Source organism: Oratosquilla oratoria, chromosome 21, assembly GCF_046742065.1.
Source record: "Oratosquilla oratoria isolate Oo_2021 chromosome 21, ASM4674206v1, whole genome shotgun sequence".
Classification (NCBI taxonomy): domain Eukaryota; kingdom Metazoa; phylum Arthropoda; class Malacostraca; order Stomatopoda; family Squillidae; genus Oratosquilla; species Oratosquilla oratoria.
The window spans coordinates 31136913-31161222 of record NC_134797.1 but is presented as its reverse complement, the minus strand read 5'-3'; the positions used below and the strand labels follow the sequence as shown (position 1 = coordinate 31161222).

The 24310-nt window shown below is 39.8% G+C and overlaps 2 protein-coding genes across 2 annotated transcripts; one reads left to right on the top strand and one right to left on the bottom strand.

Moving 5' to 3' along the window:
- The first annotated feature begins 2337 nt into the window (after nt 1-2337).
- LOC143036826 (cytochrome b-245 chaperone 1-like) lies at nt 2338-24208 on the top strand. Its single transcript, XM_076204630.1, has 7 exons — nt 2338-2471; nt 5963-6004; nt 7721-7797; nt 10354-10502; nt 10716-10799; nt 14504-14615; nt 20385-24208. The coding sequence occupies exons 1-7, from the start codon at nt 2393-2395 to the stop codon at nt 20511-20513; spliced, it is 672 nt and encodes a 223-aa protein (XP_076060745.1). The 5' UTR covers nt 2338-2392; the 3' UTR covers nt 20514-24208.
- On the bottom strand, nt 21980-22510 carry LOC143037048 (protein GVQW3-like). The gene has a single exon (XM_076205158.1). The coding sequence runs from the start codon at nt 22508-22510 to the stop codon at nt 21980-21982; it is 531 nt and encodes a 176-aa protein (XP_076061273.1).
- Nucleotides 24209-24310: the final 102 nt, after the last annotated feature.

The following is a 24310-nucleotide window of genomic DNA, read 5'->3' as shown; positions in this document are numbered from 1 at the left end:
ACTGTTGGTGAAGAGAAAGAGGTTTTGGTGAGTTCGTCTCCTTTATTGTAAGGTACGAGTGAACTGATTTTATATGCGGCGGGAGCCGCTATATACAGGCGCGGATACAAGGGGGGGGGGCAGCCTCCCCACCCCCAACGCCCCGAGTATGAAGAACAATGCTAATGGTCCATTACCATTATTCACTCATCTCGAGTTTGATTCTCTTAGGATAAACATTTTTTAGTGCGAATTTATTATTTGAATTATATTTGTGAATTATATATGATTTTACATACAATTACGAGCAAAATAGACTTAGGTTTCTGGACCAATCTCCGAGCCAACAGCATTATTCTTGGGGTTAAAATATCTGTGTGTTTCAAGTATCGGTTATCGGTCCCCCCCCCCCAATAACATTCCCGGATCCGCGCCTGGCCATAGCTATCGCGTGGGTAGTCACCCGTGGTGCGTAATTACATAATTGTACTGGGTTAGGTTAGGTCGGGTCAAGCAGGGTCGCACTGGCAGAGAAGCGTCAGGTCGTGGACGACATCATGCACGTTCCATGCCACGTGATTGTCGCGGCTGTACAGGGGAATGGGACTGCCCATATTAGAAGACTGAAGAGACATTCATTACACTATTTGTTTCATTTTTCAGACCCGATATAGAATATGGTGACCAGGTCTGGTGCCCTCACGCAGTGAAGGATATTGAGGCATTGGGGGATTTTCAGCGCAGGGCCTGGCTCTAAGTTATTACTAGAAATAAAAATATGTTTCCTATGAGGAACGACTTAAGAGGTTAAGTTCACCAACACTGGCATATCATAGATTTCGTGGGGACGTTATTGAGGGTTACATTTTAATTGACAATGTGTATAACAGCCATTGTGATTCGGTTTAACGTCACGGTGCCCCTTGCAGAGGACTTTGTAGCGTGGAATCTAATTAACCATACCCTTGGTCCAACTCACAGGTGGCAGAGTTCGAACTGGCTATACCTCGACCTCCGCCGCAAGTAGCGACGCTCTAACCCGCTCGGCCAGCATTACAATGACAGTCATTGTACCTAAGGGACTTTCAGACTGGGGCAGGAAGCAGTACCGAGAGGCAATTCTAAGAAGATTTACAAATCTAAATCAAGGGTAAACTTAAGAAAATATGCATTTCCGTCAAAAGTTGTTAATAACTGGAATATGGTCATACAAAAAAGTCAAATTCATACATACATTGGAAATATCAGGATCAAGTTTATAAACTGTAGAGCTCAAATGATGTACACTGTGTACGGACAAGACCAGTTCTGCTTGCAAGATATACAAATGGAGTCACAGGCTGTATAATTTTCCAGGAGACTGTCTGTGGATATCTGAGAGTAATTATATTTAGAACAGAGGGAGGAATGAAAATGGTCCTGTTATTATGGAAGGAGAGAACGTCAAGAAGGCCTCTTCCACTTTAAAAAATGAGGAATCGTTAAGGAAACAGTTGTCCATATACTGCAGATGCGTACATTTTGGAACAAATTGCAGTAAATTATTCATTATAGTTCCATAGATGAGTTTAAGGCATCGTTTGGCAAATCTCATACTCCGTGCATGACAGTTAAATGCAATCAAATAATCAAATAAATTCATTAATGAATTTGACAGTATCACTACTTGTTAGTTTTTGTATTGGTGTGGTTATCTTTCGGATTTTCTGTAGAAATCAACTCAGTTCTCTGATGTATCGTTTCTTATTCTCTATATTTTGATTTCATAATGCGTTTTGTGAGAAAGAAGGACACTGTTGAAAATAAAAGAAAAACACAGGGTATCGACCACTTGTACTTACAAGACCCGGGCCTTCCCCTCACCGTGGGATGAACTATAATATATCAACGCCACGGCTTCACTCGTTCATTTATTATGGGATATTAATACATACAGCTTGTAGAGACTTGGTGACATCCCTACGGACCAGAGTCACGCAAATTTATTTGATGGTTGAAGATTTTTTTTTTAAATAGTAGCTTCTACTATCCCTCACTTCTACTACACTCCTAATCTTTCCTTTAACACCATCTTGACTTCACCTTTTCGGAACGATATTATTCCTAAATTTTGGAGTATTAATCATCAACGAAACAAGACACTAATTTTCCAATCATTATCGGTATTATTTGACAGAGAATCGCAACATTTTGGGAATTAATTACTTCTTATACAGATTGATTTACAGATATTTTAACAAAACGTTATAAACCTAATATCACTCTCTCTATATATACATGTAGTTTATAAATTTGCTTGTAGTATAAGAATTTCTTTTGTTTGTTTTTTGTTTTGCATTACCCCCTTCAGCTCCCAGCTGTTATTTGTAAACAAAGACGACTGGGGGGTCGTTGGAAATATGAAGTAAAGAAAATGAATGTTGCATTCAATAGTCAGGATGTTCTTCATCTTTCAGTTGCACCAGGGATACGGTCATGGAGCATATTTGTTGGTAATGTATTATATTATTTCCATGTTATAAGTCATACTATAATTAACTGAAATTTTCAATCAAAACCTCCACAAGTCATAATCTCGGGTCAAAACGTTCGCTAGCAACAGCCAAGTACCTTATTTTTTATTTGTATGTATATATAGAGCCGTTTACATTGAAAATATTCTATTGATCTGACAGATAATTTGAAACCGTAAAATGTTACATACATGATATAGTCATTTTGATATACAGGAATACATATATAGACAGTGATTGTAGAATGTGGAGCAGATAAGGGTCACTACTCACTTTTCCTGGTTCGTCCAAATCTTTTGTTAGCTTTTGTTTTGCAATCGTATACACATAAATGAAAAAAACGCTATAGAATTGCGAGGATGTCACAATAAAGCACATGACACTTTATTTCCAAGTACATAACACTTTTAGTCAGTTAATCCCAAACTATTTTTTAAAGGGTAATTTTAATCCAGATATAGATTATATTTCTAAGCGAGAAAATTTTCAATCAAAACAAAGATGATACAAGTGCCTGAGTGAACACTTTCTTTCTGAATGAACTATTGAAAATAACTGCTTGAATGGCTCTCAGCAAAGTTTGAAAGTCACATCAGTGTATCAGGGTTTAACATTTCTATTGAAGTGACTACCAATTATTGGTGACCTTTTGTCAGTACTTTCTTATTCAGGAGAAATTTGGATTGTTCAGTGGATACTTGCAACCTCATATGGTATTTTGGTATTGTCCAGAAGATGTAGATTTAATTAGATAAACTAAAACAGTGACATAAATAATGATGGAGGCCTCCCTTCAGAAATCATGATTAGTAACTTTGTGCATCTCAACAACTGTGAATAAAAGAATTGTCTACTTAATCCTTCCATTTGAAAAAGACCCTAAAATCCTAACCATCTCCAGTTCCTTCCCCATCACCCTTGCATTTACCTAATGTATCACCCCACCTATGTGCGTGTTGAACAATCATGGTGACAAAACACAACCCTGGTGCAGCCCCACCTTGACCTTATACTGCTCATTCTCATCATTTCTAACCTTAACACAAACCATACTAGTCATGTAAAAGCTTTAAACCGTCCTTAACAGCTTTCCCCTTATTCCATGTATCCGCAACACCTCCCACAATGCTTACCTGTCTGCCATGTCAAAAGCTGTCACTAGATTCAGAAAACATCCTTATCTTTTGTTAAAAACTTCTTGCATATCACCCTTACTACAAAAATATGATCCATGCACTCTTTACCTTTCCAAAGCCCACACTGTTCCTCCCCCAATTACTTCCTCTGTTCCCATCCTAATCCTCTCACTTAACAACCTTCAACTACATTTGCCAAGCTGAATCCTCTGAAACTATTACATTCATATTTGTCTTTTCCAGTTCTATGGCACATTCCCCTCCCATAGGCACACATTAAACAAGCTCTCTTGCCAATCCACTATAATTGATCCTCTTTTTATCAGACACTCCACATGATGCCAGTCCAACCCAAATGCCTTAGCCAGATTTCATCACTTTCAGTGCTTACTGTATCATCTTTTCCTATGTCCTATCATTTTCCCCTTCCATCACAATCATTTCCCTAGCTTCCATCACAATCATTTCCACTAGCTTCCATCACAATAATATTCCTAGCTCCTCAAACTGCCACAATTATTCCCTCACAAACATCCTTCATATTCATCAATTCTCTGAAATATTCTATCAAATCTTTACCATACCACATTCACTTCCATTGATATCTCTTTATTTGTACACTTTACCTTTTCCTTTCTACCTGACATGCTCCCTTCATTCTCTTCAGTTCTTACCAAACCATCTTTTTATTCTTTATTTATTAATTTATTTTTTTTGTCAAACTCCTACCCCATTTTACATCTGCCCTACTCTTTGTCTTCCTCACTTTACATAAGAACATAAGAATGAAGGAGACTGCAAGAGACCATAAGGCCTACACTAGGCAGTTCCATGTCTATTACCACCTGTCATCCTGCTTGTTGGTTATGTTGAAAGAGTTATCTCAAAAGGTTGTTGGTTTCATAAGGGTGACTTAATTCGGGCTAGATAAACTCCAAAACGGGAGTTTTCTATTTATTAAACAATGAAGATCTGGTTAAACTACAAATGGGCCCTATGGGCTAAATACTCGTACAATAAGTGCCAGGCCTTGACCTAGGGCACAATAGGCTGGCAGCCTCTCGGTCTGCCTAACCTGGCGTCTGGCAGGTAGGCTCTTCACCTACCCCCAGCTCTGACTACTGGCCGGTAGGCTCTTTGACCTACCCAGCCTCTGGCTGTGTGACATGGGTGTTATAGGGTATATATGTGGTTAGTGGAGGGTTGTAAGTAAAGGCGTTAGTCTCGCTATTCTATGCATGGGGTCAGTTCTATGTATGAGGGTTAGTCCTATAATTGGTGGATATTGTTAGGTATATTATATATATATGTTAGTTTATGCGTAATATACTAGGGCAGTTATAATAAAAGGACTTTTAATAGGTTAGTCTGGTGACATTGGGCATCTATATCTTGTTTGTCTTGAAATGTGCTGTGTTAGGTGTATGTTGTGGGAAATGCAAGGTAAGCAAGAGGGGGAGTCTCACTATGTTGCAAGCATGTGGATCACATGCATGGTGGGTGATGGTTAGTAATGGTTACATTGGGGAGTTGTTCTTGATATCTTATGTTCCCTTTGTTTTGCTGTTTATGTATTAAGCCAGAATGGGTGATATGTGTTCAGATCATCTCTCACTATATATTTGTTTGTGAATTGAGTGGTTGGAGTTGTGGGGTGTAGCCTCAGAGGGGCGGTATGTAAATATTTGTGATGTATGTTTTTTCCATATTTGTGTTTGGTTTGAGATTATTTATGTTGTGTCTGTGAGTGTTTGAGTGGTTTCTTTTATTTTGTTGGAAATGGTTATGTTATTGTGTATTTGTTATGAGATGATGAATAAACTGAGAAATGCAGAAGAAATCACTTGAACGCGTGATACTAGTATGCAGACAAACCACTGGGAAAATGAAAGAGATGAGACCGAGCGCTTTCATATATTCAGACATTTTCAAGGTAAAAATGTCTGAATAGACGAAAGCGCTCGGTCTCATCTCTTTAATTTTCCCAGTGGTTTGTCTGCAAACTGAGAAATGAAAGTAGCTTAAAACACGGACTTGGTTTGCATAAGAAAAAAAAATCAGAAACCAAGTAGAATGAAATAGAATAAAGATGAAAGAGGTATATTTGAAAGAATTTCATAAGTTGACCCTGTGTGGAAACCAGCTGAGCAAAAAGTGGTATGCTGTGATTATTATGATAAATGTCTCTGTTGCAACGAGTGATCATGGATATCAAATGAACATAAAGATATGCCAGACAGTGGCATATTGGCCTATGTATAAACTGTAAAAAAAGAACATAGTATTAAGGGTATAATGATTTTATCATAGATTATAATCTATTGTTTATTTCAGGCATTATGTCAATGGGTATTGGGGCAGCTTATTACAATCCAGGTAAGCTTTAATAATTTTTTTCTGGAAGTTTTCTTGCCTTACATAAATTAATTCGGATATTGTATAATAATAGAATGAGTGTTTTAAGGAAACCAGTGAGTTCCACTTAGAGGTGTACTCACAAGATAGAAATTGGTTAATTGTTACCTTGAGTTTCACTGAATGGAAAACCCACAGTGGCTGGCAACAATCCTTTTGGTCCTTCAATAGATCACTCTGGGAAGAAATGCCTGATTGTTGTCTCAGTCATAAGCATGAAACTCTTTCCAAGTCACCATGTAAAAGTGGTTGGGGAAATGAAGCAGTTGTCAGCTCTCCATATATGAGAAAGTGTAAGAGATATAGTTGAAGTTGGTAGAAAGAGGTCTATGGCTGTATCAGGGGATTGAGTGTCAACCCATCGGGGCTGCATCTCCTGATGAAGGCGAGAGGGCTTACAGGTCTCTCACAAGACTGATAGCAGAGAGAATCATTTGTGTTGCTCTTTTTTAAAACCTCTCGACCTACCTCCCTCTGGAGGCGCAATCCCAAAGGGCTGAAACTCAGTTTCTAGACCTGGCCCAAGATTTCTGTTAACTACAACTGCATTTCATCCACCTTTTCACATAAGGAGAAATGACAATGAGTGAGTGCTCCTTGGTTACTATTTTCAAAGTGGTAACACAGAAGTGGTCCCATGCTAATTCAATACAGACAATAGTCCAATATGTCATCTCAGAGAGATCTATTTGAGGATCTATTGCTTGTTGCCAGCTACTGTCAGGAGGCAGGTTTTCAGCCATTTAGACTCCAGGCAACATTTATTATCATGTACTTTAAGTGTGCATACATGTGAATTTTTGTGTTTTCTTACCTGTTATTTTGCAGTGCATGTTATACTTGTGATATCTTGTTTTATGATCATGAACATTATCGTTTAGCTATTCTTAATGACAGTGATGATGATGATGATTTATTATTATTATTATTATTATTTATTATTATTATTATTATTATTATTAATGTCAAATTTTGTTTAGTGGAAAACTCGAAGCCCCTCAGTGGTAGGCAACAGCTCTTGGTCCCTCCTATTGATCTCTTTGGGAAGAAACTTTGGACTGTTGTCTGGATCTGTATAAGACTCTTTGTCATTGGCAGAAAGTGGTAAAAGGGGAGCAGTCACCAGATGTCAGCTCTCCATGTGCGTAAAGGTGTAAGAAATACAGTCGAAGTTGATAGAGAGAGATCTTGGGCCCAGTTTGGGGACTGAGTGTCAGCCCCTCAGGGATGCACCTCTTGATGGTGAACGTCGAGAGGATTAAGGTTTGAACCCTACCACTGGCCAAGTTGAACCAAGGGCATGGTTCATTAAATTTCACGCTACAAAGTCCTCGGTAAAGGGCACTGTTCAAGCCTCCCAATAGGGGGCGGGAATTTATGACATTAAAACCATATCATCCTTATACTCTACCTCTTGCAGGACCAACACACGGAGGTACCCATCGTTGGTCCCTTTAGTTACTGTTGTTCTGGCTTATCTTGTTTGGAAAATTGCATATTGAACATTTTATGCTGAAACTACACATCATTGGCTCCTAAATGTGGCCATTATTTACTCCAGCTTTACTTTTCATATTCATGGGGGAAACGGAAATGGTTTGGATATCTCGAGAGATGACCGAGAATAGAAGACAAACTAGAGTAAATATATAAGAACGTTTTGCTTTTCTTTAACAGATGAGCACTTGCTTATGAAAGTGGCCTACCTCATAGGATGCCTAATTCTTGGACTTGCATTTCTTGATGATTGGGAGGTAAGGTTATTGTATGGTGCTACATTTCTGTTTTACCTGACATATTTGGGAGTATAGTACAAATAAATTTTCAAAGATAGTCATATGTAAAGATATTAAAACACACGTCATTCCCACTGAAATAAGCATTTATTTAATTTCACTCTTGGAATCATGTAGACAAGCTTATCTCTCTCTCACTCTCACTCTCTCACTCTCTCTCACTCTCTCACTCTCACTCTCACTCTCTCACTCACTCTCTCTCTCTCTCTCACACTCTCTCTCTCTCTCTCACTCTCTCTCTCTCTCTCTCTCTCTCTCTCTCTCTCTCTCTCTCTCTCTCTCTCTCTCTCTCTCTCTCTCTCTCTCTCTCTCTCTCTCTCTCTCTCTCTCTCTCTCTCTCTCCCCCTCCCTCCCTCCCTCCCTCCCTCTCTCTCTCTCCACCTTCTCTTCCTCTCCCTCCCTGTCCCTTACCTCCCTTCCCCCCCCCTCTCTCTCCTCTCTCTCTCTCTCTCTCTCTCTCTTTTTTTTTTTTTTTTTTTTTTTGAGCCACTCCGTCCCTCCCATGCCAACTCATCTCCTCTTACACTCTCCCTGAGTAAGTAATAGAGTCTATAAATGTGAGAGTGTTTGGCAGAGGTTTAAAATAAGTGGGTGTGAATGGAAGGATATAGAAATAAAATCCATTGTTATTTGCGGACGGTTCTGCACATTTATGGCCGATTTTGAAGAGACCAAAGTATTTTGGATTGAGTTTGGCAGTGTGAGGGGAGACTGCGTGAGTATTGGCTGAATGTGACTGTGTTAGGGTGTCCCTGTAGACCAGAGCCACACATTATTTGTCTATACTAGAGCTCAAAATATCTATACTCATAAAAGAATGGTGACACTTTTGTACTACAGCTGTCCCTCTTTTATGTTGTTCCTTTGAACCAATCCTTTATGGCTTCCATGACTGTCTCTTCCTGATCCCCCAATGGTGGTGGTGGTGGGGGTCAATTATCCCACCAGGATTCTCATGCAAGTCATAGAAGTGAGGTTTGGGGTGTCAAGTAAGAACTTTAGTGTAGAAAAGACATTAGAAGTGTGTTTAGAAAAGGAATTGATGATAGAAAACATGGTGTTTAAAAAGAGAGACAGGCATAAGTATACATGGGAAAGTGTGGTGGTTGGTTGGAAGATTGGAAGAATTATGGATGTAAATGTTTTCGGTGGAGACACCAGGAGATGATCAGATCATTATTTGGTAGAAGGGATATTAAGAGTGGAGGAAAAAAGTGGAGAAAGAGGAAATGAGCATGAGGTAGAGAAGGGCTTAGGATAAACAAATTGAATGAGAAAGAAGAGAAAATACCAGAAGAAGCTGAGAGAAATGTGAGAGTAGGTGAGAGGGAGGAGGGAACAGGAGTGGAAGAGTTGGTATGTGGAGGAAGTAATAAAGTGTGCAAAGATGGTATGTGGAATGATGAGGATGAGAGGGGGTTGACAGGCTTTGAAAATGAGCAGCTTTAATCTTCATTTTGTAGAACCACCATATACAATGTGTGAGAAAAATTTGACACAGCCCGAAGGGATTTCTCCCCGTCTTCTCCTTTTCTGCATGAGGGGACGTAGAGGGGGGTCGCTGAATTAATGAAGCGGCCTTGCTGTGGATGTGCTGTGTCTTGCGACACTGCCTCTGACCCAGGGCAAGGGACAAGATGCAGGGATGACCCGTCATCCAGGAGGTGCTAAGATAAGAGGAAGGGAAGAGGGTAGAGGGGAGTGGAGTGTATTAGGGATGGAATGGATGGAAATGGTTTTTATGCCTTTTTCATTTTGGCTACCTCCCTTGTAAGGGGGAAAAAAGCCTTTGGTGTATGTATGTATGTACAATGTACAGGTGTCCATCATTGGTCCTTAGAAGTAAATATTTGGTCATGAATGCAAAGAAAAGGTTGTATGAAGGAATTTGTCTCTGGTGCAGTGTGGAGCAAAGACTTGGATGTAAGGGGGTGAAGGGAATTGTATATTTCTTTTAAATCAAGTGTTTGAGAAATACATTGTGATAGGTATTTCAAGAATGGAAGGAGTGAGAAATGTTGAAGTAAAACTAAGAATGGGTAATGAAGGAAAGCTGTGTCAGATAGTATGGGATTGACTGTTGTTGATGTGGTTTTGGCAAATAGAAAGAATGAATGAGATACAAGTGAAGGAAGTGTGGAAAGCAGAAATAAATAGAGTGAGCCTGAGAGGAAGACTAATAAATGGGGAGAGTGCTGTATTATGTAAACAAAATTTTTGTATATATTTTTTCTTAAGTATTTTAAGTACAGATTGACGTCTCCTTAACGGACGTTAATTAGCTGTGTTTGCGGTGTTTTTGGTGCTGTTGGTTAGTGCTGCGCAATCACTATGCCACCCAAAAACCACTCCAAATCAATGGATTATTCACATCAATGGACACTGTTACCCCCCTTTTAGTCCGTTAATGAGAGGTCAATCTGTAGAGTAATGATCGCTGTTGATGTCAGAACAACTCAGTCCATTTTTTGCTGATATTCTCTACTAGTATTGATTTACAAATTTTTCTTACAGGACTGTGTATTTAGTCATACAAAGGGACAAGTTACCATGACTCGTTGCAATTGGCTTGAGAAATTAACTAGCCGATGTGCAAGTAGAAACACTTTAATCCTTGATTTGGGTTCAATCCTAACTGTCAGGGTTGTTCATGTAAAGAACAAGTAAGTACATATAAACTTTTTTAATCTAACAATTTTGCCTTGACTATGTTGCTTATAGAAATTGATGCATAATTTTTTAGTTAAATCTTCCCTGAATTACATAAACTTTCCAATTTGCTTCTTTTATCGTGTAGTTCACATTGAATTTATGGTAAAGTATGAGCAAAATTTATGAAGTGTTACATATTCAAAGAGGAAATCATTCCTCCTTAGATATAGCAGTGGATACCAAGTTGCCTTAGCTCTGCGACAAGGAGGGTGCCTTCCAATATCAGAGACGTCCAGTGGCATTAAAAGGCAAGTAATCTACAAAATAATGAAAAAGATAATGGTAAAAACTTGATATTTGAAATTCATTCTCTTTACTAGACACTCATGAATTATACACATACCAAAGGGCCTTTTCCTCCCTTGTAAGGGGATGTCTGCGTCAAAGCATTACACCCACCCAATACCCATCCCACACCCATCCAAAACCCATTCATTGCCCCTCCCATCTTAGCATCTCATGGATGAATGATCATCCCAGTCCCTCACAACACTGCTTAGGTCAAAGGCAGGGCAATGGCAACCCTCCTCCTCATCAGATCATTATCTGGTTGATGAGGAAAGGAGAGTGGAAGTTGAAAGAAAAACACTGTGGGTAATGAAATCTTGAAAAGGAAAATAAAAAAGAATACTAGGAGAAACTGAGAGAAATATGGGAGGTAGTGAAGGATGAAGAGAAACAGGAGTATAGGATGAATGGGTATATTACAAGAAGGAAGTACTGAAATGTGCAAAGATGTTATATAAAATGAGGAAAATGGGAGGAAACAGAAGAAGTAGTGAATGGTGGGATGAATAGGTAAAGTAATGGTGGCAGAAGAGAAGTGGGTATATGAAGATTGTTTGCACAGTATAACTAGGAAAGCATATGAGTAGCATAGAAGAGAATAGAAGCAAAATGCAAGATGAGGGAGGCCATGAGGAGAACAGATGTAAAGTGGGGTAGGCGTTTGACAAAGAAATTTGATAAGGAAAAAAAGAAATAGAAAGGAAGTGAAAAGAATGGTAGGGAGTTGGTGAGTCAGGTAGAGAGGAAAAGGTAAAGGGAAGGGTGCAGAAGGACAGTACAGTACTACCTCTCATTAACGGACTAAAAGGGGGTAACGGCGTCCGTTGATGTGAATAATCCGTTGATTTGGAGTGGTTTTTGGGTGGCATAGTGATTGCATGCACTAAACAACAGCACCAAAAACACAACGAAAACACCACAAACACGGCTAATTAACGTCCATTAATGAGAGGTCTCACTGTAATAAGGAGATGGATAGAATATTTCACGGATTTGTTGAAGGGAGAGAGGGATAGGGATGTTTTGATTGTGGCATTGGGACACGAAAATAACCATGGTGGGAGAGGATTGGGGGAAGAGGTGAAGTATAATGTAAAGGAAACAAGTAAACATCTGGGGGAATGATAAGTGTAATGAAAATAAGTATCTGGTATAGATAAACGACTATATGAAGGAATGATTGTGCCTATGATGATGTATGGAGTTGATACTTGAATTTGAAGGAACATAAGAACATATGAATAAAGGAGACTGCAAGAGACCATAAGGCCTACACTAGGCAGCTCTGTAATAAGGCCTACACTAGGCAGCTCCGTAGAAGAAGGAGTTAGAAAGGAAGAGCCTAAACATATTTGAGATGAAGTGTTTAAGAAGTGTGGTGGGAGTTACAAGGATAGGTAGAATGAGAAATATGGATTTGAGGTGGAGAGATCTGGTGGAAGAAGAGCTGGGAAATAGGGTTGATCAAGGGATACTGAGATTGTTTGTGCATGTGGAAAGAATGAGTGAAGAACATCTAAGAAAAAGAGTGTGGAAGGTTGGATTGGATGAAGTAAACTTAAAGGTCAGAGTGCAACAAAAAGAGTGTGGAAGGTTGGATTGGATTAAGTAAACTTAAAGGTCAGATTGCAACAAAAAGAATGTGGAAGGTTGGATTGGATGAAGTAAACTTAAAGGTCAGAATGCAATAGACAAAGTAATTTTTCTGAACTACCCACTCCCTTTTAGAAATAGTTTTGTAAAATATCCCAGTTGATTCCACCGTCATAATAGTCATGTTTTGATTAAACGTGTTTAAAGAGTGGGTTTCCAAAGATTCCCAAGACACACAGTCATTCATCATGCATTGGTGGGATGTCATAGGGGTCAGCATTGTATTGAGCCTTAGGAAAGAATATTGTGCACACACTCACAGTTTCTATTGAAAAATGTCACAGAATTTAATTGAATCTGAAGAATAGGAGTTAGACAGTGGAGGTCATTCATTATCTGTCCAGGAGGTGCCAAGATAAGAGGGAGGGAGGAGGGTGGAGGGGAGTGGAATATATAAGAAATGGAATGAGTGGGAGTGGTTTCTATGCCTTTTTCTTTTTGGCTACCCCCCATGTAGGGGGAAAAAGCCTTTGGTATATGTATGTATTTATCTAGTTGTATTTACCTAGTTGTATTTTACGGGAAGGGGAGCTATGCTCGTGGGGTCCCGTCTTCATTTCTCATTTTATCTAAACAATTTTTAAATTCATGTATTGTTTTTGCACACACCACTTTCTCATCTAACTTGTTCCAACTGTCTATTACTCTGTGTGGAAAGCTGTTCTTTTTCAGATCTCTTCTATAGCTGTCTTTTTTTTATTTTCTTTCCGTGTCCTCTTGTATTTCTGTCATCCCATTTTATCAGATTCTCTCTATCAGTAATTTCTATGCCTTTCATGATTCTGTAAATAGCTATCAAATCTCCTCTCTCTCTTCTTTGCTCTAGTGTCTGTAGTTCAAGTTTTTGTAGTCTCTCTTCATATGATAGTTTTGAGAGTGTTGGTGCCAGTTTTGTAATTGCTCTTTGTATTCTTTCAAGTTTTTTTATACATTTTTTTGTACTTGGTGACCATATTGTTGCTGCATATTCTAATCTTGGTCTTATCAGGGTGTGTATATATGTTTGAGCCCATAATATGATGCCAAATGTCAAAAGATGATCAGGAAATGACTGAACATGCTGAAATTGACCTTTTTGATGATGATGATGAAAATGGGAAGTCTGACCATAGTAGTGAAAAAAGTGGGGAGGAACAGGATCAGGAAGAGGAAAACCAGGGTCACAGGGCAGAAAGAATAGGAAATACTGACTGGTATGTCTAGGGATAGGCTAGGCCTAAGGTGAAACTAGATCATTATCTTATTCTTAGTGTTCTTTGTGTAGGCTGTCATGCTCTGTAGCATGAATATGATATATACATACATACATATACCAAGGCTTTTTTCCCCCTTACCAGGGGGGTAGCCAAAAAGGACAAGGCACAATATGATGATTTTGAATATACTGTACATTGAAGTATGTGCTCTCACTTGATTTAGTTTCTTTCAAAATATTGGGCAAAAGTAATACTTAATCTTACATTTTTAAAGATTTACCTTCAATAATGTGTTGAATATCCTTCCAATTATTCTCACTGAAGTGTTTTATTAAATGCTGGGAAAAATTCTGCCACTGTATTACTGCTTTCTGCCATATACCAGTGTATAAGAGGCAGGTTTTTCGACCTCTACGATGAAGTAATGAAAGAACAAATTTTGGTGGAGACTTCAGCAAACTCAGCTCACCCCCCATCCCCCCACCCCCTGGTCCACCATTGGTTGCTATGTAATGAAGAAGTAGGGTTATACCACCTTTGGGTGTTAGGCTCTGCTGTGGAAGTGCTGTGTCTTGCTGCATTGCAACAGGGATGACTCCTCATTCAGGAATAGCTAAGATAGGAGGGACAACAAATTGGTTTTGGATGGGTGTATGCTTTGACATGGTCACTGCCCATGCAACGGGTGTATGAGCCCTTTGATATATATACATATGTAAATGTTTTCTTGCCTTAGGCCATGGAATATGTAAATAGAAAAATAGATGAATGAGTATCAAGGTAGTGTGAATATTTTCTTTTTAATTTCTCATTAGTGACCAGGATGCCATTGGAAAAATTGTCCGCCAATTCCTCAATTTAGACCGGATAGAGGCTGTTTATACTTTCTACAATGAAGAAGAAGATTATGAATTTCCTTTACAAGAGGTAACTATTGTATCTGTATTTAATCATTGTAATTTTTTTTTTTTTTTTTTGTGGCTTTTGCAGATAGGCTGACTCATAACTGCAATATATTTAAATTTTGCATTTGTTTCTAGTGATTTGTTGCAATGCTGGGATTTGGACATACTAATGGTCTATCAATCCATATACCAATGGCTTCTTCCCTGTTATAGTGGAGGTAGCCATGATAATAATGACAATGATAATAATAGGAAAGATAAGAGGGAGGGTGGAGGGGGGTGGAGTGTATTTAGGGATGGAATGAGTGGGAATAGTTTGATGCCTTTTTCTTTTTGACTACCTCCCTTGTAAGGAGGAAAAAGCCTTGGTATATGTATGTATGTAATAATAATAGTAAGAATTGTTGCCTAAAGTTTTACTGAATGGAAGTCCATGGCCCCACATTGACTGGCAACAGTCACTAGGCCCTCCCATAGATTCTTTGAGAAGAAATTTGTTGTTTATGTTGTATTAGTAGGAGGGACCAATGATGAGTATCTGAAAATGGTTGTTGTTGTTGTTGTTCCCTAGACTGTCTGTCCAAGCAGTCCCGTCTCCCCAAGGAATGCCATAGCCGAAACTGGGTTTTCCCATAAATCCCTTATAGAGTGTATGTTGTGTTGTTGGAGTGCATAATTGTGTATAATGCAGTCTTCCATAGTCTTGAATAGCATGGGGTGAAGTGTTACATCCTGGGCAGCTGTTCCCAATGCGGTCATCCAGCCTCTTCTGGTAGCTTAGAAGTGCTGGGTGGTGACCTTGCAAGGTGAACATCAAAGAGAATTGTCTCCCTGTTGCCCATCTACAAAAATTGACACCCTCACCTTCAGCTGGAGGTGTACACTTGGTCTTTGACGTGGGCTCAAGATCTTTCAGTCAACTTCAGGTGTATTTCTTTTACCTTTTTACATATGGAGAACTAACAAGCAGTGACTGTTCCCCTCTTCCTACTACAACTATAAGCTGGTGACACAGAAACAGTTCCACATGGACGCAACACAGACAGTTGTCCAAAACTTCTTCCCAGAGAGACTTATTGGATTATTGGCAGTCATCACTTGAGATTCAGTCAATGAACTTTAGACAACAATTATTATTATTTATGTGTGATAGTTTCTATATCACCATCTCATAGTAGTAGGAAGGAAGTACCCATTGGTTATCAGTTCTCTGTATGTGAAAAGGTGGAAGACATACAGTTGAAGTTGATGGAGAGAGATCTTGGGCAGGGGCCAATGACAAGTATCTGCTTGTGATGGTCCTATGAGATGGACAGTGGAGGTGTCTATTCTCAGAATCTGTCAGCCCCCTCACCTTCAACAGGAGGTGCAGCCCTGAAGAGCTGACACTCATGTTCAGGACTGGGCCCAAGGTCTCTCTGTTAAATTGAACAGTATTTCTTACACCTTTTCACACATGGAGAGTTGCTAACCAGTGATTGTTCCCTTACTTCTACTAGTTTCATCCAGTGACAGAAACAGTCCCATACCTATACAACATAGACAACACTCCAAAGTTTCTTCCCGGATAGATGTATGGGATAACCTGAAGAAAAAAGAAATTCTGTCATGTAATTGTATTCATATATTTTTACATATCTACACTTTTATCACCAATTTTGCTGCAATTCTTTTCATTCCCAATTCCTCAGTCAAAATTTGTTGGCAGGAGCTCCAGGACACACCAGTCAAATCAACAAGTTTGTCAATTGTTTGGTGATGGTTCTCCAAGATAAGCTAATGAATTTTTGTGTTTTTTTTTCATCTGTTCAGGAGGTCGATGGTTGCCCTGAAGGAGATTGGTTTTCCAGACCATTCCTAAAGTGTGCAAACCACTTGTAAACTGTATTTTGTTCATGGCAGCATCTTTGTAAGCTTTTTGAAGTGTGATAACTGTTTTGGGTGCCATTTTCCCCAGCAAAAAAACAGAATTTCACAGCAGCACACTACTTTCTTTCATCCATCATAAAAATAGACGAAATGGCACAAAACACTTCAAAACGGTGGCCAACCACAGGTCATATGTCTTCCCACGATGACCTCAGTGAGCAGACTGATGCCTAACTGTTGTCTCATGTGACATCTAGTGGCAGAAACATGAACTATTACTGGTTTGTCCCACAGAAAACTATTTCAGTTACTTATGGGTAACCTCTTGTAGGTGTGCCCATCCCTTGGAGATGCACTTACAGGTGGAGGTGGGATATTGATGGGTTTTGGAGATGGGATGAGGTATATAATGAAGAATACCCTATAATGAAAATATGCTTTGAATTTACATATATAGGTATATCATAGATTTTCTGGAAACTGATAGTCTGGCATCACTTAATCTAAACATAAATACTCATGGACATTGGAATTTCTTGTAGCCTGTCAGACTGGTTCACTGTGCTACATTTGCTATCATTTGAGCATATAAAGATCAGTGGCTACTACAGCTCCATTGACTCTGGGAATTTTTTATCATATTTTGCCAACATATAGCTCTAGTCATGACTTCCAAGGGCAGTACAGGTGTCAGTGGTGGAAATGGTAAATGTTGCCTTGAGATTCTTTAGATTAGAGATGGTCAGTGAGAACAGAGGGAAGTGGGAAGTGAGCCAGTTGTTGTTTGCTGATGATACTGTGTTCATGGCTGGATTAGAGAAGTGTCTAAGACAGTGGTGAAGTTTGGGAAGGTATGTGGTAAGAGAAAATTGAAAGTAAATGTGGGTAAATATAAGGTGAGATATACAAGGGGTGATGGTGATAGTGATTTAGAGGCAAGTTTTCAAGGAGGCAGGAGGAAATTAAGAGCTTTAAGTAATTAGGGTTATATGTTACAAGGAATAGAGGAGTGGGGATGGAGATAAATTATAGAGTAAAGGAAGCAAATATATGTGTGGGGGAATGGAAAGTGTCATGAGAAATAGGTATTTGGGGATGAATTATTTGCAAATATATTGTATGAATGGGTGATTGTACCAGTTATATTGTTTGGGGCAGAGACTTGAAATTTAAGGGAGGCAGAAAGAATGAATCTAAATGTGTTTGTGATGCAGTGTTTAACAAGTATGGTGATGGTTATGAGGATGGATGAAGTGAGAAATGAGATGAGGCAGAGAGTGGTGGGTGGAAAAAGAAATGGCAGGTAGGGTTTATGAGAGGATAATGGGATGTTTTAGACATGGAAAGAGTGAGTGAAGAAAAACTAGCAAAAAAGAGTGGGGAAGACAGAGGTGGATTGAGTGAAGTTTAAGGGAAAACTGAGAATGGGATGGATGGATGGGGCAAAGGGGGCTTTGGACACAAGAGGAATGTCTACTGAGCAGGGAAGGGAGAGGGCAAGAGATAGGTGTAAGTGGAAAGTGGTTTGTGAATGCATGAGAAATTTACATGGTCCAAAGGAATTTCTTCTTGTCAGCTCTGTGTTTTCTTGAGTGACTAAGGGGGGGGAAGTGTTGCTATGTAATAAAGCAATGGGATGTAAACTAACTTTGTGTTGGGACCTGGTCTGAAGGTGCTGTGTCTTGCTGCATTACTTCTGACCCAAGCTGTGGGCAGGGGACAGGGATGACCCCTCATTCACAAAGGAGCTAAAATGGAAGGGACAATAAATGGATGTGGTATGGGTGATGGGTGGCTATATGCCTTGACTGCATGTCTGTATGTAATCCTTAATTAACATTTAATGACTGTATTTAAATTCCTTCCAGTCCAAAATATTTAAGATACAGAAGATTCATAGTTAGTGTGTCAAAGATGTTTTACTGAAATATTATTACATGTCCACTGGTCAATCAATCAATCAATCAAATCAGCCATCCTGAGTCCACTGCTGAACAAAGGCCTCCTTCGTAGCATTCCATGATTCACACGACCGCGCCAACCTCTGCCACATCACTCCTGCAAACTTCTTGATCTCGTCTCTCCACCTTCTGTCTGGTCTCCCTCTTCCATGCTTCCTATCTCGTGGCATCCACTCAGTAACACACTTACTCCATTGCTCATCAGTCGTTCGCACTAACTTACCTGCCCAATTCCACTTCCTCTCTTTTACTGCTTCCACAATATCTTTCACTCTAGTCTGCTCTCTTACCCAACTTGCTTTCTTTCGGTCTCTCAGCGTTATTCCCATCATTGATCTCTCCATTCTCCTCTGTGCAGTCCTTAGTTTTGTTTCCATTGCCTTCGTTAGTTTCCAAGTCTCACACCCGTAGATTATTGCTGGCAGAATGCATTGATTGTAAACTTTACGTTTCAAACATAGATGTAGAGAGCCTCTGAGGATCTTATTATACTTACCAAACACTTTCCAACCAATTGTAATGCGTCTCTTTATTTCATTATCATGATCTTTCGTCACTTTCACCATCTGGCCTAAATAATTATACTCTTCAACTTCCTCAAGACTCTCATCATCAATTACAATCTCCTTACTTTGAACTTTCGTATTGAACATTACTTTGGTTTTACTCTTATTCATTTTTAAACCTACTTTGACACTTTCCTTGTTTAGACCACTCAGCATATCTTGCAAGTCTTCTGCTCTTTCTGAAATAATAATGTCATCCGCAAATCTTAAGTGGTTCAAATATTTGCCATCAATCTTTAAACTTTTCTTTTCCCAACTCAGTCTTCTGAAAATATCTTCCAAGCAAGCTGTAAATAGTTTCGGTGAAATTGTATCGCCTTGCCATACTCCTTTCTCGATCTTGATCTTTTCTGTATCTTTATGTAGTCGAATTATAGCGGTACCTTTGACATAAATCTTTTCTAAAACTTTTACGATCTGTCCACTGGTACATACATACATACATATACCAAGGTATTTTCCCCCTTCCAAGGGAGGTAGTCAAAAAGGGAAAGGCATAAAAACACTCCCACCCATTTCATCCCTAAATACACTCCACACCCCTCCCACCCTCCCTCTCATCTGAGCACCTCCTGGATGACGGGTCATCCCTGCACCCTGCCCACCGCCCTGGGTCAGAAGCAGTGTCACAAGACACAGCACATCCACAGCAAGGCCGCTTCATTTAATTGGCGACCCCCCCTCTCCGTCCCCCTGCGTCAAAATCTACTCACACACACTACCCCCCCACCCCTCTTCCAAAGCTTCTCATTAGGACGTCCCCTCATGTTCACTCCCTCCACATCTGCCTTCCATACCTCTTTTACTAGTCTTTCTTCACTCATTCTTTCCATGTGTCCAAACCATCCTAATATTCTTTCATCAACCCTATCTCCCAGCTCCTTTTTCACCCCTGTCCACTGGTAGTGTGGCAAAAAGTGATATCTGTTACAGTTGTGGAACCAAAGGTGCCAGAAAATCAGAGGCGTACTTTTACCCTATTTTTCCTAAAAGAAGTATGAGAAACTTGGGAAATATATTGGAAATTACTGAAAGTATAATTGTATGTTGGATGCTGGTGGAATGGGTCACTACTTGATGTGGACTTAAGGATCGGAGGCATCCCTGCTTGGTGGAGTAAGTTTGTTGTAAGGACATACTACTTTTAATTCTCTGCTCCAAAATGTCCTCCAACAGGTGGCACTGTTCTAGCCTTCTCCATGAGGGGAAGTTTGTGATATTAAACTGAATCATAGTTGTGCATACAGTATTGACAATTCACTGCATATTAAGAATTTTTTTTTTTTCTAATTTCAAATCTTAATGGCCATTTATGTACATGTTTCTACTGCAGTACTAACAAGCCTTGTTTTTCTTATGTGTGGATCATCTGTAGTAATGTGTTTTAATTTGTAGGTTGAAAGCCTGGAGGGTAGTCGGAACTTCAACTTTGAAGAGATCAAATTAGAAGATGAACCTGAAGAAGAATTGTATAATGAATCTGATAGTTCAAGTTCAGATGACCAGTTGTTTGAGGAGTTTTAGTATTGCACTCCTTATATGTCTTAGGTAGATATGAAAATTGGCTTCCTGAATATCTGTCCAAGCCAGAAGTGGATTTATAATAATTCCATAATTTATGCTAAATACGGACAAAATTAGAGCTTTCTTTTTGTGTAAGATATGATTTTAAGACACCGTTTGATTAATTCTTCTGAAATGATTATTTTGATTTTACTGTATTGATTTAAGGTTGCACATCTTATTTTGCTGAGATAGAGACTGACAATGCAAGGAAAGCTTTTGCATTTATTTCTAATAACTTTATTTATTCTTTCTAAGGCATGCTTTGACCCAACCACCCCTTTTACGATGGGGTGTATACATATGTGTAGTCTACATATGTTGCAGTATGTCTTCTATCATAGGCAATGAAAAAAACTGCGTGAAATCTCTCATGCGTGCTGATTTTATGGTATGAAATAGTGATTTCCATATTGTACTCACAAGAATACACATATTCTCTCTCTTTCTCCCTTCTCTCTTCTAACTCTCTCTCTCCAACCCCTCTCTCACTCTCTATCCATCCCTACTCTCTCACTCTCTTTCTCTCCAACCCCCACTCTCTCACTCTCTCTTTTTCTTTCTTTCTTACTTTCACTTTTACTCTCTCTCTCTCTCTCTCTCTCTCTCTCTCTCTCTCTCTCTCTCTCTCTCTCTCTCTCTCTCTCTCTCTCTCTCTCTCTCTCTCTCTCTCTCTCTCTTTCTCTCTCTCTTCCTCCCTCACCTCCCCGTCTTTATCTCTTTCTTCCTCTCTCCCTCTCCCCACCCTGTTTCTCTCCATTTCCCTTCACACCCCCTTCCCCTCTCCTTCTTTCACTTTGTCTATACATATGAATATATCTGCAATTGTATGAGGTCCATTTTCAAAAAGTATCCGACCTTGGTCCATAAAGAAAAGATTTGTGTACATTTCACAAATTTTATTTAATCATCGTCAAAGTACTCCCCTTGGGAGTGCACACACTCTCAGTGGTGCTGCCACTGCTGGTAATATCTCTGGAATACCGAAATCAGAATGTTGTAGAGCTCGGCTGTCGTTTTTCTCACAATTTCCTTCTCGACTGAAAGTGCTTCCCTTTCAGGGTTGTTTTCAGTTTAAGGAACAGCCAGAAGTCACAAGGTGCCATGTCTGGAGAGTAAGGAGGGTGTCAAACAAGTGAAGTGTCGTTTTTGGCCGGGTAAGCTTGGATCAGGTGGGCAGAATGAGTATGCGCATTATTGTGGTTAAGTTGCCAGTTTTGTGCTGTCCACATTTCCGGTCGTTTTTGTCGTACAGGATCACAAAGGTGTCGCATAACTTCCAGATATTACTCCTAATTAATTGCTTGTCCTGCTGGTGCATATTCATGATGCACAATACCACTGGGGAAAAAACAAAACTAAACATGTCAACATCACCTGTTGCTGAGAACCTGTCATGCTTTTTTGGGTCTTGGTGATGTCTGATGCTACCATGGTGATGACTGAAATTTTGTTTCTGGGTCATATTCATACACCCATGTGTCATCACCAGTGATGATGGTCTTCATGAAGTCAGAGTCACTGTTAGCACAGTCAGACAGGTCTTGTGCAATATCCAGGTGGAGCTGTTTCTGCTGTTCTGCCAGCAAATTGGGAATGAATTTCGCTGACATGCATTGCATGACCAGATCTTCTATTAAAATTGTATGAACTGATCCTGTGCTTATCACTGCTTCTCTGATATTCTTGTTGATAATTATATGATGGTTGTCCTCCACTGTTTGATGAACATTCGCAATGAATTCTTTGTTTCTGCTGGTGGATGGCCTGCCAGACCATGGCTTGCTCTGAACTGAGGTATGTCCTTGCTTGAAGTGGTTATACCACTCCTTTATCTGTGTTATTACCATGCTTTCATTGCCAAAGGCTTGCTGAATCTTCTGGATAGTTTGTACTCGCATATCACCAAACTTCTGGTAGAACTTAATGCAGTAGCACTGCTCGATGTGCTCTGACATGTTGTGTAAGGACAATAGTCTGACGAGCATATGCTGGATGTCTGCATTCTAGCCTTCGCAGGCAGGAACTGGCATGCACTACAGCTGTCAAAATTTCCATGCATGCACAGTAAGGGTGCCATCAACTACCACAAAAATGAATTGCTGAATGGTAAATTATATTTCTTTTTATGGACATAGGTTGGAAACTTTTTTAATGGACCTCGTATAAAGTAAAAATTTAGATATAATATGGTGAAGGAGCAGTCATTTTGGTTTTGAGGTGCAAGTATACTGTAATAGAAAAATACTGTGCATGAGAAGAAATATTGGAATGAAGAATGAATCCTGGAGTTGACAAAAAGAAATCCATTCATGTAGGGGATGTAAGTATTAACATGACTTTGCAGTCCAGTACAAAAAGGGCCAATATTACATTTATGTATTTATTTATTTAGTCATATTTCATTCAGTTTGTTTAGTGTAGTTAGGAAGGCATATGGGAAGGTTTAATTGAGAGGATTAGAGGAGAGGAACAGAGAGAGTGAGTAATTGGTGAGGAACATTGTGGGTATAGGAAAGGTAGGACTTACGTGGATTAGATTTTTGTGGAAAGGCAGATATGTGAGAAAGCTTTAGGAAAAGGTAAGGATGTTTTTTGGGCCTCTGGAATTGGAAAAGGCTAATGACAAGGTAGACAGAAAAGCATTGTGGGAGGTTTTGCAGATACATGGGATTGGGGGAAAGCTGTTAAGGGTAGTCAAATTTTTTTAGGAGAGTAGTAGAGCATGAAATGGAGAGAGCAAGGGGTTTGAGGTAAAGATGGGACTGCGACAGGGATGTGTCATGTCACCATGGTTGTTCAATGTGTACATGGATGGGGTTGTGTGGGAGGTAAAGGCGAGGGTAATGGGCGGGGACTGGAGATGGCTAAAGAAAATGGAGAAAAGTGGGAGGTAAGCCAGAGGTTGTTTGCTGACAACACTGTGACTGTGGCAGGGTCAGAGGAGGGATCAAGGGAATTAGTGACAGAGTTTGGGAGGGTATGTGATAGGAGAGAGTTAAAGGTAAATGTGGGTAAAAGTACATACATATACCAAAGGCTTCTTTCCCCCTTGCATGGGAGGTAGTCAAAAAGAAAAAGGCATAGAAACCACTCCCACCCATTCCATCCCATACATACTCCACTCCCCTCCACCCTCTTCCCTCCCTCACATCTTGGCACCTCCTGGATGACAGGTCATCCCTGCATCCTGTCCACTGCCCTGGGTCAGAAGCAGTGTTGCAAGACACAGCACATCCACAACAAGGCTACTTCATTAATTCGGCGACCCCCCCCCTCTCTGTCCCCTCATGCAGAAAAGGAGAAGATGGGGAGAAATCCCTTCGGGCTGCATAAATTTATTTCTCATACATACTCCCTCATCCCCCATCCCCCACCCACTCCCCCTCATGCATCACAACATCATCTATACACAACCCTTCTCCATTCACCCCTATCTTCTTTCGTCTCCCGTCCTTCCTCAACAGACATTCCTCTCTTTCAGGTGAAAGTAAGTAGATGAAATGTACAAGGGGGAGGATGGCAGTGAGTTGGAAGTAAGTCTGAAAGGAGAGAGGCAGGAGGAAATGTATAGTTTTAGATATTTGGGGTCACATGTGACAGGAAAGGGATGGATGGGAGTAGAAGTAAATTGTGGACTGAGAGAAGCAAGTAAATGTCTTGTGGGATTGAAAAGAAAAGTGTCATGAGAAATAGGCATATGGGAATGGATGCAGAAGGAGACTATATGAAGGGATGATTGTGCTGACGTCATTGTA

Coding starts and splice junctions, on each gene's coding strand:
- LOC143037048 (XM_076205158.1), bottom strand. CDS start 22,510: ATGTCAGAGCACATCGAGCAGTGCTACTGCATTAAGTTCTACCAGAAG.
- LOC143036826 (XM_076204630.1), top strand. CDS start 2,393: ATGAATGTTGCATTCAATAGTCAGGATGTTCTTCATCTTTCAGTTGCA. Junction 10,800..14,503: donor ACGTCCAGTGGCATTAAAAG/GCAAGTAATCTA, acceptor ATTTCTCATTAG/TGACCAGGATGCCATTGGAA. Junction 14,616..20,384: donor ATGAATTTCCTTTACAAGAG/GTAACTATTGTA, acceptor TTTAATTTGTAG/GTTGAAAGCCTGGAGGGTAG.